Genomic DNA, 16,191 nt, shown 5'->3' on the forward strand with positions numbered 1-16,191 from the left:
TGCGGTATATAAGTACAGTCTATATGGCAGTAATGTAGTATATAAGTATAGTCTATATGGCAGTAATGCAGTATATAAGTACAGTCTATATGGCAGTAATGCAGTATATAAGTATAGTCTATATGGCAGTAATGTAGTATATAAGTACAGTCTATATGGCAGTAATGCGGTATATAAGTACAGTCTATATGGCAGTAATGCAGTATTTAAGTATAGTCTATATGGCAGTAATGCAGTATATAAGTATAGTCTATATGGCAGTAATCCAGTATATAAGTATAGTCTATATGGCAGTAATGTAGTATATAAGTACAGTCTATATGGCAGTAATGCAGTATATAAGTATAGTCTATATGGCAGTAATGCAGTATATAAGTACAGTCTATATGGCAGTAATGCAGTATATAAGTATAGTCTATATGGCAGTAATGTAGTATATAAGTACAGTCTATATGGCAGTAATGTGGTATATAAGTACAGTCTATATGGCAGTAATGTAGTATATAAGTACAGTCTATATGGCAGTAATGCAGTATATAAGTATAGTCTATATGGCAGTAATGCAGTATATAAGTATAGTCTATATGGCAGTAATGCAGTATATAAGTATAGTCTATATGGCAGTAATGTAGTATATAAGTACAGTCTATATGGCAGTAATGCAGTATATAAGTATAGTCTATATGGCAGTAATGCAGTATATAAGTACAGTCTATATGGCAGTAATGCAGTATATAAGTATAGTCTATATGGCAGTAATGCAGTATATAAGTATAGTCTATATGGCAGTAATGTAGTATATAAGTACAGTCTATATGGCAGTAATGCAGTATATAAGTATAGTCTATATGGCAGTAATGCAGTATATAAGTATAGTCTATATGGCAGTAATGCAGTATATAAGTACAGTCTATATGGCAGTAATGCGGTATATAAGTACAGTCTATATGGCAGTAATGTAGTATATAAGTACAGTCTATATGGCAGTAATGCAGTATATAAGTATAGTCTATATAGCAGTAATGTGGTATATAATTACAGTCTATATGGCAGTAATGCGGTATATAAGTACAGTCTATATGGCAGTAATGCAGTATATAAGTACAGTCTATATGGCAGTAATGCGGTATAAAAGTACAGTCTATATGGCAGTAATGCGGTATATAAGTACAGTCTATATGGCAGAAATGTAGTATATAAGTACAGTCTATATGGCAGTAATGCAGTATATAAGTACAGTCTATATGGCAGTAATGTGGTATATAAGTATAGTCTATATGGCAGTAATGCAGTATATCAGTACAGTCTATATGGCAGTAATGTGGTATATAAGCATAGTCTATATGGCAGTAATGCAGTATAACAGTACAGTCTATATGGCAGTAATGCGGTATATAAGTACAGTCTATATGGCAGTAATGTGGTATATAAGTACAGTCTATATGGCAGTAATGTGGTATATAAGTATAGTCTATATGGCAGTAATGCAGTATATCAGTACAGTCTATATGGCAGTAATGCAGTATATAAGTACAGTCTATATGGCAGTAATGTGGTATATAAGTATAGTCTATATGGCAGTAATGCAGTATAACAGTACAGTCTATATGGCAGTAATGCGGTATATCAGTATAGTCTATATGGCAGTAATGCGGTATATAAGTACAGTCTATATGGCAGTAATGCGGTATATAAGTACAGTCTATATGGCAGTAATGCGGTATATAAGTACAGTCTATATGGCAGTAATGCGGTATATAAGTATAGTCTATATGGCAGTAATGCAGTATAACAGTACAGTCTATATGGCAGTAATGCGGTATATAAGTATAGTCTATATGGCAGTAATGCAGTATATCAGTACAGTCTATATGGCAGTAATGCGGTATATAAGTATAGTCTATATGGCAGTAATGCAGTATATAAGTACAGTCTATATGGCAGTAATGCAGTATATAAGTACAGTCTATATGGCAGTAATGCGGTATATAAGTACAGTCTATATGGCAGTAATGCGGTATATAAGTATAGTCTATATGGCAGTAATGTGGTATATAAGTACAGTCTATATGGCAGTAATGTGGTATATAAGTACAGTCTATATGGCAGTAATGCGGTATATAAGTACAGTCTATATGGCAGTAATGCAGTATATAAGTTCAGTCTATATGGCAGTAATGTGGTATATAAGTACAGTCTATATGGCAGTAATGCGGTATATAAGTATAGTCTATATGGCAGTAATGCAGTATATAAGTATAGTCTATATGGCAGTAATGCAGTATATAAGTATAGTCTATATGGCAGTAATGCAGTATATAAGTATAGTCTATATAGCAGTAATGCAGTATATAAGTACAGTCTATATGGCAGTAATGTGGTATATAAGTACAGTCTATAAGGCAGTAATGCAGTATATAAGTACAGTCTATATGGCAGTAATGCGGTATAAAAGTACAGTCTATATGGCAGTAATGCGGTATATAAGTACAGTCTATATGGCAGTAATGTGGTATATAAGTACAGTCTATATGGCAGTAATGTGGTATATAAGTATAGTCTATATGGCAGTAATGCAGTATATAAGTACAGTCTATATGGCAGTAATGTGGTATATAAGTATAGTCTATATGGCAGTAATGCAGTATAACAGTACAGTCTATATGGCAGTAATGCGGTATATCAGTATAGTCTATATGGCAGTAATGCAGTATATCAGTACAGTCTATATGGCAGTAATGCGGTATATAAGTACAGTCTATATGGCAGTAATGTGGTATATAAGTATAGTCTATATGGCAGTAATGCAGTATAACAGTACAGTCTATATGGCAGTAATGCGGTATATCAGTATAGTCTATATGGCAGTAATGCAGTATATCAGTACAGTCTATATGGCAGTAATGCGGTATATAAGTACAGTCTATATGGCAGTAATGTGGTATATAAGTATAGTCTATATGGCAGTAATGCAGTATATCAGTACAGTCTATATGGCAGTAATGCAGTATATAAGTACAGTCTATATGGCAGTAATGTGGTATATAAGTATAGTCTATATGGCAGTAATGCAGTATAACAGTACAGTCTATATGGCAGTAATGCGGTATATCAGTATAGTCTATATGGCAGTAATGCGGTATATAAGTACAGTCTATATGGCAGTAATGCGGTATATAAGTACAGTCTATATGGCAGTAATGCGGTATAACAGTACAGTCTATATGGCAGTAATGCGGTATATAAGTATAGTCTATATGGCAGTAATGCAGTATAACAGTACAGTCTATATGGCAGTAATGCGGTATATAAGTATAGTCTATATGGCAGTAATGCAGTATATCAGTACAGTCTATATGGCAGTAATGCGGTATATAAGTATAGTCTATATGGCAGTAATGCAGTATATAAGTACAGTCTATATGGCAGTAATGCACTATATAAGTACAGTCTATATGGCAGTAATGCGGTATATAAGTACAGTCTATATGGCAGTAATGCGGTATATAAGTATAGTCTATATGGCAGTAATGTGGTATATAAGTACAGTCTATATGGCAGTAATGTAGTATATAAGTACAGTCTATATGGCAGTAATGTAGTATATAAGTACAGTCTATATGGCAGTAATGTAGTATATAAGTATAGTCTATATGGCAGTAATGCAGTATATAAGTACAGTCTATATGGCAGTAATGCAGTATATAAGTACAGTCTATATGGCAGTAATGTGGTATATAAGTACAGTCTATATGGCAGTAATGTAGTATATAAGTATAGTCTATATGGCAGTAATGCAGTATATAAGTATAGTCTATATGGCAGTAATGCGGTATATAAGTATAGTCTATATGGCAGTAATGCGGTATATAAGTATAGTCTATATGGCAGTAATGTAGTATATAAGTACAGTCTATATGGCAGTAATGCAGTATATAAGTATAGTCTATATGGCAGTAATGCAGTATATAAGTATAGTCTATATGGCAGTAATGCAGTATATAAGTACAGTCTATATGGCAGTAATGCGGTATATAAGTACAGTCTATATGGCAGTAATGTAGTATATAAGTACAGTCTATATGGCAGTAATGCAGTATATAAGTATAGTCTATATAGCAGTAATGTGGTATATAAGTACAGTCTATATGGCAGTAATGCAGTATATAAGTACAGTCTATATGGCAGTAATGCGGTATAAAAGTACAGTCTATATGGCAGTAATGCGGTATAAAAGTACAGTCTATATGGCAGTAATGCGGTATATAAGTACAGTCTATATGGCAGTAATGCAGTATATAAGTACAGTCTATATGGCAGTAATGCGGTATAAAAGTACAGTCTATATGGCAGTAATGCGGTATATAAGTACAGTCTATATGGCAGAAATGTAGTATATAAGTACAGTCTATATGGCAGTAATGCAGTATATAAGTACAGTCTATATGGCAGTAATGTGGTATATAAGTATAGTCTATATGGCAGTAATGTGGTATATAAGCACAGTCTATATGGCAGTAATGCAGTATATCAGTACAGTCTATATGGCAGTAATGCGGTATATAAGTACAGTCTATATGGCAGTAATGTGGTATATAAGCATAGTCTATATGGCAGTAATGCAGTATAACAGTACAGTCTATATGGCAGTAATGCGGTATATCAGTATAGTCTATATGGCAGTAATGCAGTATATCAGTACAGTCTATATGGCAGTAATGCGGTATATAAGTACAGTCTATATGGCAGTAATGTGGTATATAAGTATAGTCTATATGGCAGTAATGCGGTATAACAGTACAGTCTATATGGCAGTAATGCGGTATATCAGTATAGTCTATATGGTAGTAATGCAGTATATCAGTACAGTCTATATGGCAGTAATGCGGTATATAAGTACAGTCTATATGGCAGTAATGTGGTATATAAGTATAGTCTATATGGCAGTAATGCGGTATAACAGTACAGTCTATATGGCAGTAATGCGGTATATCAGTATAGTCTATATGGCAGTAATGCGGTATATAAGTACAGTCTATATGGCAGTAATGCGGTATATAAGTACAGTCTATATGGCAGTAATGCGGTATATAAGTACAGTCTATATGGCAGTAATGCGGTATATAAGTATAGTCTATATGACAGTAATGCGGTATATAAGTATAGTCTATATGGCAGTAATGCGGTATATAAGTACAGTCTATATGGCAGTAATGCGGTATATAAGTATAGTCTATATGGCAGTAATGCAGTATATAAGTTCAGTCTATATGGCAGTAATGTGGTATATAAGTATAGTCTATATGGCAGTAATGCGGTATATAAGTATAGTCTATATGGCAGTAATGCAGTATATAAGTATAGTCTATATGGCAGTAATGCAGTATATAAGTATAGTCTATATGGCAATAATGCGGTATATAAGTACAGTCTATATGGCAGTAATGTGGTATATAAGTATAGTCTATATGGCAGTAATGTGGTATATAAGTATAGTCTATATGGCAGTAATGCAGTATATCAGTACAGTCTATATGGCAGTAATGCGGTATATAAGCATAGTCTATATGGCAGTAATGCAGTATATAAGTACAGTCTATATGGCAGTAATGCAGTATATAAGTACAGTCTATATGGCAGTAATGTGGTATATAAGTATAGTCTATATGGCAGTAATGCGGTATATAAGTACAGTCTATATGGCAGTAATGTGGTATATAAGTACAGTCTATATGGCAGTAATGCAGTATATAAGTACAGTCTATATGGCAGTAATGCGGTATATAAGTATAGTCTATATGGCAGTAATGCGGTATAGAAGTATAGTCTATATGGCAGTAATGCAGTATATAAGTATAGTCTATATGGCAGTAATGCAGTATATAAGTATAGTCTATATGGCAGTAATGCGGTATATAAGTACAGTCTATATGGCAGTAATGTGGTATATAAGTATAGTCTATATGGCAGTAATGCGGTATATAAGTATAGTCTATATGGCAGTAATGCAGTATATAAGTATAGTCTATATGGCAGTAATGCGGTATATAAGTACAGTCTATATGGCAGTAATGTGGTATATAAGTATAGTCTATATGGCAGTAATGTGGTATATAAGTATAGTCTATATGGCAGTAATGCGGTATATCAGTACAGTCTATATGGCAGTAATGTGGTATATAAGTACAGTCTATATGGCAGTAATGCGGTATATAAGTACAGTCTATATGGCAGTAATGTGGTATATAAGTATAGTCTATATGGCAGTAATGCGGTATATAAGTATAGTCTATATGGCAGTAATGCGGTATAGAAGTATAGTCTATATGGCAGTAATGCAGTATATAAGTATAGTCTATATGGCAGTAATGCAGTATATAAGTATAGTCTATATGGCAGTAATGCGGTATATAAGTACAGTCTATATGGCAGTAATGTGGTATATAAGTATAGTCTATATGGCAGTAATGCGGTATAGAAGTATAGTCTATATGGCAGTAATGCAGTATATAAGTATAGTCTATATGGCAGTAATGCAGTATATAAGTATAGTCTATATGGCAGTAATGCGGTATATAAGTACAGTCTATATGGCAGTAATGTGGTATATAAGTATAGTCTATATGGCAGTAATGCGGTATATAAGTATAGTCTATATGGCAGTAATGTAGTATATAAGTTTAGTCTATATGGCAGTAATGCAGTATATAAGTACAGTCTATATGGCAGTAATGCGGTATATAAGTATAGTCTATATGGCAGTAATGCAGTACATAAGTACAGTCTATATGGCAGTAATGCAGTATATAAGTATAGTCTATATGGCAGTAATGCGGTATATAAGTACAGTCTATATGGCAGTAATGCGGTATATAAGTATAGTCTATATGGCAGTAATGCAGTATATAAGTATAGTCTATATGGCAGTAATGCGGTATATAAGTACAGTCTATATGGCAGTAATGTGGTATATAAGTATAGTCTATATGGCAGTAATGCGGTATATAAGTATAGTCTATATGGCAGTAATGTGGTGTATAAGTATAGTCTATATGGCAGTAATGCGGTATATAAGTATAGTCTATATGGCAGTAATGCAGTATATAAGTATAGTCTATATGGCAGTAATGCGGTATATAAGTACAGTCTATATGGCAGTAATGCGGTATATAAGTACAGTCTATATGGCAGTAATGCAGTATATAAGTACAGTCTATATGGCAGTAATGTGGTATATAAGTATAGTCTATATGGCAGTAATGTGGTATATAAGTATAGTCTATATGGCAGTAATGCGGTATATAAGTACAGTCTATATGGCAGTAATGCGGTATATAAGTACAGTCTATATGGCAGTAATGCAGTATATAAGTACAGTCTATATGGCAGTAATGTGGTATATAAGTATAGTCTATATGGCAGTAATGCGGTATATAAGTATAGTCTATATGGCAGTAATGCGGTATAGAAGTATAGTCTATATGGCAGTAATGCAGTATATAAGTATAGTCTATATGGCAGTAATGCAGTATATAAGTACAGTCTATATGGCAGTAATGTGGTATATAAGTATAGTATATATGGCAGTAATGCGGTATATAAGTACAGTCTATATGGCAGTAATGTAGTATATAAGTATAGTCTATATGGCAGTAATGCGGTATATAAGTATAGTATATATGGCAGTAATGCGGTATATAAGTATAGTCTATATGGCAGTAATGTAGTATATAAGTATAGTCTATATGGCAGTAATGCGGTATATAAGTATAGTCTATATGGCAGTAATGCGGTATATAAGTACAGTCTATATGGCAGTAATGTAGTATATAAGTATAGTCTATATGGCAGTAATGCAGTATATAAGTATAGTCTATATGGCAGTAATGCGGTATATAAGTATAGTCTATATGGCAGTAATGCGGCATATAAGTACAGTCTATATGGCAGTAATGCGGTATATATGTATAGTCTATATTGCAGTAATGCAGTATATAAGTACAGTCTATATGGCAGTAATGCAGTATATAAGTACAGTCTATATGGCAGTAATGCAGTATATAAGTACAGTCTATATGGCAGTAATGCAGTATATAAGTACAGTCTATATGGCAGTAATGCAGTATATAAGTACAGTCTATATGGCAGTAATGCAGTATATAAGTACAGTCTATATGGCAGTAATGTGGTATATAAGTACAGTCTATATGGCAGTAATGTGGTATATAAGTACAGTCTATATGGCAGTAATGTAGTATATAAGTACAGTCTATATGGCAGTAATGAAGTATATCAGTACAGTCTATATGGCAGTAATGTGGTATATAAGTACAGTCTATATGGCAGTAATGCGGTATGTAAGTATAGTCTATATGGCAGTAATGCGGTATATAAGTACAGTCTATATGGCAGTAATGTGGTATATAAGTACAGTCTATATGGCAGTAATGCAGTATATAAGTACAGTCTATATGGCAGTAATGCAGTATATAAGTACAGTCTATATGGCAGTAATGTGGTATATAAGTACAGTCTATATGGTAGTAATGCAGTATATAAGTACAGTCTATATGGCAGTAATGCAGTATATAAGTACAGTCTATATGGCAGTAATGTGGTATATAAGTACAGTCTGTATGGCAGTAATGCGGTATATAAGTACAGTCTATATGGCAGTAATGCGGTATATAAGTACAGTCTATATGGCAGTAATGCGGTATATAAGTACAGTCTATATGGCAGTAATGTGGTATATAAGTACAGTCTATATGGCAGTAATGTGGTATATAAGTACAGTCTATATGGCAGTAATGTAGTATATAAGTACAGTCTATATGGCAGTAATGAAGTATATCAGTACAGTCTATATGGCAGTAATGTGGTATATAAGTACAGTCTATATGGCAGTAATGCAGTATATAAGTATAGTCTATATGGCAGTAATGTGGTATATAAGTACAGTCTATATGGCAGTAATGCGGTATATAAGTACAGTCTATATGGCAGTAATGTGGTATATAAGTACAGTCTATATGGCAGTAATGTAGTATATAAGTACAGTCTATATGGCAGTAATGAAGTATATCAGTACAGTCTATATGGCAGTAATGTGGTATATAAGTACAGTCTATATGGCAGTAATGCGGTATATAAGTATAGTCTATATGGCAGTAATGAAGTATATCAGTACAGTCTATATGGCAGTAATGCAGTATATAAGTACAGTCTATATGGCAGTAATGCAGTATATAAGTATAGTCTATATGGCAGTAATGTGGTATATAAGTACAGTCTATATGGCAGTAATGTGGTATATAAGTACAGTCTATATGGCAGTAATGTAGTATATAAGTACAGTCTATATGGCAGTAATGCAGTATATAAGTACAGTCTATATGGCAGTAATGCAGTATATAAGTACAGTCTATATGGCAGTAATGTGGTATATAAGTACAGTCTATATGGCAGTAATGCAGTATATAAGTATAGTCTATATGACAGTAATGCAGTATATAAGTATAGTCTATATGGCAGTAATGTAGTATATAAGTACAGTCTATATGGCAGTAATGCAGTATATAAGTATAGTCTATATGGCAGTAATGTGGTATATAAGTACAGTCTATATGGCAGTAATGTGGTATATAAGTACAGTCTATATGGCAGTAATGTAGTATATAAGTACAGTCTATATGGCAGTAATGCAGTATATAAGTACAGTCTATATGGCAGTAATGCAGTATATAAGTACAGTCTATATGGCAGTAATGCGGTATATAAGTACAGTCTATATGGCAGTAATGTAGTATATAAGTACAGTCTATATGGCAGTAATGCAGTATATAAGTATAGTCTATATGACAGTAATGCAGTATATAAGTACAGTCTATATGGCAGTAATGCGGTATATAAGTACAGTCTATATGGCAGTAATGCAGTATATAAGTACAGTCTATATGGCAGTAATGCGGTATATAAGTACAGTCTATATGGCAGTAATGTAGTATATAAGTATAGTCTATATGGCAGTAATGCGGTGTATAAGTACAGTCTATATGGCAGTAATGTAGTATATAAGTATAGTCTATATGGCAGTAATGTAGTATATAAGTATAGTCTATATGGCAGTAATGTAGTATATAAGTATAGTCTATATGGCAGTAATGCGGTATATAAGTACAGTCTATATGGCAGTAATGCAGTATATAAGTACAGTCTATATGGCAGTAATGCAGTATATAAGTACAGTCTATATGGCAGTAATGCAGTATATAAGTACAGTCTATATGGCAGTAATGCAGTATATAAGTACAGTCTATATGGCAGTAATGCGGTATATAAGTACAGTCTATATGGCAGTAATGCGGTATATAAGTGCAGTCTATATGGCAGTAATGCAGTATATAAGTACAGTCTATATGGCAGTAATGCAGTATATAAGTACAGTCTATATGGCAGTAATGCGGTATATAAGTACAGTCTATATGGCAGTAATGCAGTATATAAGTACAGTCTATATGGCAGTAATGCAGTATATAAGTACAGTCTATATGGCAGTAATGCAGTATATAAGTACAGTCTATATGGCAGTAATGCAGTATATAAGTACAGTCTATATGGCAGTAATGCAGTATATAAGTACAGTCTATATGGCAGTAATGCGGTATATAAGTACAGTCTATATGGCAGTAATGCGGTATATAAGTATAGTCTATATGGCAGTAATGCAGTATATAAGTACAGTCTATATGGCAGTAATGCGGTATATAAGTGCAGTCTATATGGCAGTAATGCGGTATATAAGTATAGTCTATATGGCAGTAATGCAGTATATAAGTACAGTCTATATGGCAGTAATGTAGTATATAAGTATAGTCTATATGGCAGTAATGCGGTATATAAGTATAGTCTATATGGCAGTAATGCAGTATATAAGTACAGTCTATATGGCAGTAATGTAGTATATAAGTATAGTCTATATGGCAGTAATGCAGTATATAAGTATAGTCTATATGACAGTAATGCAGTATATAAGTACAGTCTATATGGCAGTAATGCAGTATATAAGTACAGTCTATATGGCAGTAATGCAGTATATAAGTACAGTCTATATGGCAGTAATGCGGTATATAAGTATAGTCTATATGGCAGTAATGCAGTATATAAGTACAGTCTATATGGCAGTAATGTAGTATATAAGTATAGTCTATATGGCAGTAATGCAGTATATAAGTATAGTCTATATGACAGTAATGCAGTATATAAGTACAGTCTATATGGCAGTAATGCAGTATATAAGTACAGTCTATATGGCAGTAATGCAGTATATAAGTACAGTCTATATGGCAGTAATGCGGTATATAAGTACAGTCTATATGGCAGTAATGCGGTATATAAGTGCAGTCTATATGGCAGTAATGCAGTATATAAGTACAGTCTATATGGCAGTAATGCGGTATATAAGTATAGTCTATATGGCAGTAATGTAGTATATAAGTACAGTCTATATGGCAGTAATGCAGTATATAAGTACAGTCTATATGGCAGTAATGCGGTATATAAGTATAGTCTATATGGCAGTAATGCGGTTTACATTTCTTATAGGTAATGTTTGCACACAGAGGCTGCTGCACCCTCTGGTTCGTTTCTATATGTATAGACAGATATAAGTATATGAGGATCTTACCGTCCGGCTGACAGTAGGCTAAATGCAATGGCGGTACCAATGACTTCCTGCATATCTGATCCAATAATGGCTATTTCTATTAAGATCCACAGTAACCAGCGAGGAGCCTGAGGCACGAAGAATATGGATTATATATCAGAAAAAGAAAGTCTTCTGAAATTAAAGCAATAAAAAAGACTGAGGGGTAACACAAGATCTCCGTCCAAAATCTCAGGAAAGAACTCTGCAGACACTTTTCTTTTTACAGGTGCATCTCATTAAATTAGAATATCATCAAAAAGTTAATTTATTTCAGTTCTTCAATACAAAAAGTGAAACTCCTATATTATATAGAGTCATTACACACAGAGGGATCTATTATATAGAATCATTACACACAGAGGGATCTATTATATAGAGTCATTACACACAGAGGGATCTATTATATAGAGTCATTACACGCAGAGGAATCTATTATATAGAGTCATTACACACAGAGGGATCTATTATATAGAGTCATTACACACAGAGGGATCTATTATATAGAGTCATTACACACAGAGGGATCTATTATATAGAGTCATTACACACTGAGGGATCTATTATATAGAGCCATTACACACAGAGTGATCTATTATATACAGTCATTACACACAGAGGGTTCTATTATATAGAGTCATTACACACAGAGGGATCTATTATATAGAGTCATTACACACAGAGGGATCTATTATATAGAGTCATTACACACAGAGGGTTCTATTATATAGAGTCATTACACACAGAGGGATCTATTATATAGTCATTACACACAGAGGGATCTATTATATACAGTCATTACACACAGAGGGATCTATTATATAGAGTCATTACACACAGAGGGATCTATTATATACAGTCATTACACACAGAGGGTTCTATTATATAGAGTCATTACACACAGAGGGATCTATTATATAGAGTCATTACACACAGAGGGATCTATTATATAGAGTCATTACACACAGAGTGATCTATTATATAGAGTCATTACACACTGAGGGATCTATTATATAGAGCCATTACACACAGAGTGATCTATTATATAGAGTCATTACACACAGAGGGATCTATTATATAGAGTCATTACGCACAGAGGGATCTATTATATGGAGTCATTACAGACAGAGGGATCTATTATATGGAGTCATTACACACAGAGGGATCTATTATATAGAGTCATTACACACAGAGGGATCTATTATATAGAGTCACTACACGCAGAGCGATCTATTATATAGAGTCATTACACGCAGAGGGATCTATTATATAGAGTCATTACACACAGAGGGATCTATTATATAGAGTCATTACACACAGAGGGATCTATTATATAGAGTCATTACACACAGAGGGATCTATTATATAGAGTCATTACACACAGAGGGATCTATTATATGGAGTCATTACACACATAGTGATCTATTATATAGAGTCATTACACACAGAGGGATCTATTATATAGAGTCATTACAGACAGAGGGATCTATTATATGGAGTCATTACACACAGAGGGATCTATTATATAGAGTCATTACACACAGAGTGATCTATTATATAGAGTCATTACACACAGAGGGATCTATTATATAGAGTCATTACACACAGAGAGATCTATTATATAGAGTCATTACACACAGAGCGATCTATTATATAGAGTCATTACACACAGAGCGATCTATTATATAGAGTCACTACACGCAGAGCAATCTATTATATAGAGTCATTACACGCAGAGGGATCTATTATATAGTGTCATTACACACAGAGGGATCTATTATATAGAGTCATTACACACAGAGGGATCTATTATATAGAGTCATTACACACAGAGGGATCTATTATATAGAGTCATTACACACAGAGTGGTCTATTATATAGAGTCATTACACACAGAGGGATCTATTATATAGAGCCATTACACACAGATCGATCTATTATATAGAGTCATTACACACAGAGGGATCTATTATATAGAGTCATTACACATAGAGTGATCTATTTCACGTGTTTATTTCTGTTAATGTTGATGATTATGGCTTACAGCCGATGAAAACAGAAAAGTCATTATCTCAGTAAATTAAAATAATTAACAAAAAACACCTGCAAAGGCTTCCTAAGCATTTAACAAGGTCACTTAGTCTGTTTCAGTAGGCTCCACAATCATGGGGAAGACTGCTGACTTGACAGATGTCCAGAAGGCAGTCATTGACACACTCCACAAAGTCCCAGAGTCTGGAGGAAGAGTGGAGAGGCCACAATCCAAGCTGCTGGAGGTCTAGTGTGAAGTCTCCACAATCAGTGATGGTTTGGGGGGCCATGTCATCTGCTGGTGGAGGTCCACTGTGTTTTATCAAGACCAAAGTCAGCGCCGCCGTCTACCAGGACATTTTACAGCACTTCATGCTTCCCTCTGCCGACAAGCTTTTTGGGGATGGAAATATCATTCTCCAGCAGGACTTGGCCCCTGTCCACACGGCCAAAAGTACCAATACCTGGTTTACACACAACAGTATCACTGTGCTTGATTGGCAGCAAACTCGCCTGACCTTAACCCCATAGAGAATCTATTATAGAGAATCTATGGGGTATTGTCAAGAGGAAGGTGAGAGACCCTAGACCCAACAATTAGTAAATTTACTGGCGCCATAGAAGTAAGGATTAATTAAGGGAAACTCCTATGGAGACCTTACAAATGCAGAAAAAAGAGTAGCAGGAGCCGAACATCCCATGATGTAAAGAAACATAATCAAAATAATTCAATTAAAAAAACATTCTTATTGATACATAAACATTAAAAATCTTCATCAAAAATAGAAAAAGTGCATGAAAAAAGTTGTGCGGTGGTGACACAAGAAAAAAGCGTGACAATTACAGGTAAATCATATAGATCACAGTAATACGAATTTTGAATAGAAAAATTAATTAAGTTAGAGTAGAAAAATTGATAGGTAGCATGTCGAGAAATGTAATTATCACTGCTGGAAATATTTATTTCCCATAAAGTATTAAAGGGAGTGTCCTGCGTCCATTATACACCCTGTTCCATAATATAAGGTACAAAATGAAGTTAAAATCTTGTTGTCTCTTAAGTTAGGCTATGTGCCCACGATGCAGAAATGAAGCAGAAAATTTCTGCAGCATTTCTGCATCTCCCTGGAAGAAAAAGCGCATGCAGATTGTGCATGCGTTTTTCCTGCAGAATACATGCGGATTCACATGCGTATCCACATGCGTTAATGCATGTGTTTCCGCATGCGGACTGACAAGCACTTTCCAGGCGATAGCATCACTTGGAAAGTGCTTGACAACTAGGTCACACTATATAAATCCATGCAAACAGCATATATAGTGTGACCGTAAAAATAAAAAAAATAAAGCTATACTTACCCCTGATCCCTGCCGCGTGTGCTGTTGCGCTCGTCCTGGCTTCTTCCGGGTTGCCGGCACATCGCGAGACAGCCTGCGGTCACATGACCGCGACGTCATCTCAGGTCCTGGAAGGAGAAGCGTTGCCGGCAAGCAGAGAGAAGCCGCCGGACAGGTGAATATAAACTTTATTTATTATTTTATTCTTTTTTTTACAGGTACAATGGTACCCAGGTCTGGATGAGAGTCTTCTCTCCTCCAGAACTGGGTACCATCCGCACATTGAATCGCATATTATCCGCTTGTACAAATGTACAGACACGGATTATATGCGTCTCAATGTAAGTCAATGGCGGCGCTTCCGCTGCGCTTCTGCAAAATTAATGAACATGCTGCGGATTTATGAGCGCTGCAGAAACGCTGCGGAAAAATCCGCAGCATGTGCATTGACATTGCGGAATGCCATTGGGGACCATGGGGTGCGGATTACCATGCGTTTTTGATGCGTTTCCGCTGTGGAAATTCTGCAGCGGAAACGCATGAAAAACGCATCGTGCGCACGCAGCCTTAAACTGGCAAGTGCACATATATATACATGAAAAACGACTGAAACAGTAATAGGCCGTGAATGGAACAGTGAAAACAGGACCAAACCTATAGTCTAGACATGCTTACCGAAAGAGTGATGAATATATCCTGAATGTCACGCAGCCCCGATGCGCATTTCACGTACCTTGCTTTCTCAGGTCCCTTGAGAAAGCAAGGTACGCAAAATGCGCATCGGGGCTGCGTGACATTCGCGTGACTGTGATCTATATGATTTACCTGTAATTGTCACGCTTTTTTCTTGTGTCACCACCACACAACTTTTTTCATGCATTTTTTCTATTTTTGATGAAGATTTTTAATGTTTATGTATCAATAAGAATGTTTTTTTAATTGAATTATTTTGATTATGTTTCTTTACATCATGGGATGTTCGGCTCCTGCTTCTCTTTTTTCTGCATTACCTGACCCAACAATGCAGACGAGCTGAAGGCGGCTATCAAAGCCACCTGGGCTTCCATAACCCCTCAGCAGGGCCACAGGCTGATCCCTCCATGTCACAGGCTGATCCC

At 34.9% G+C, this 16,191-nt stretch overlaps 1 protein-coding gene across 1 annotated transcript in view; it reads right to left on the bottom strand.

Moving 5' to 3' along the window:
- Positions 1 to 16,191, bottom strand: part of SLC11A1 (solute carrier family 11 member 1) — a 191,939-nt gene that overhangs the window by 132,755 nt on the left and 42,993 nt on the right. The window contains exon 5 of the mRNA XM_073647412.1: positions 11,687 to 11,793. Within this exon, the coding sequence (XP_073503513.1) occupies positions 11,687 to 11,793 (107 nt within the window). The remainder of the gene's footprint in view (positions 1 to 11,686; positions 11,794 to 16,191) is intronic.

This window comes from Phyllobates terribilis, unplaced genomic scaffold (assembly GCF_046119375.1).
Source record: "Phyllobates terribilis strain yellow unplaced genomic scaffold, ASM4611937v1 Scaffold_9__5_contigs__length_417890890, whole genome shotgun sequence".
Classification (NCBI taxonomy): Eukaryota; Metazoa; Chordata; class Amphibia; order Anura; family Dendrobatidae; genus Phyllobates; species Phyllobates terribilis.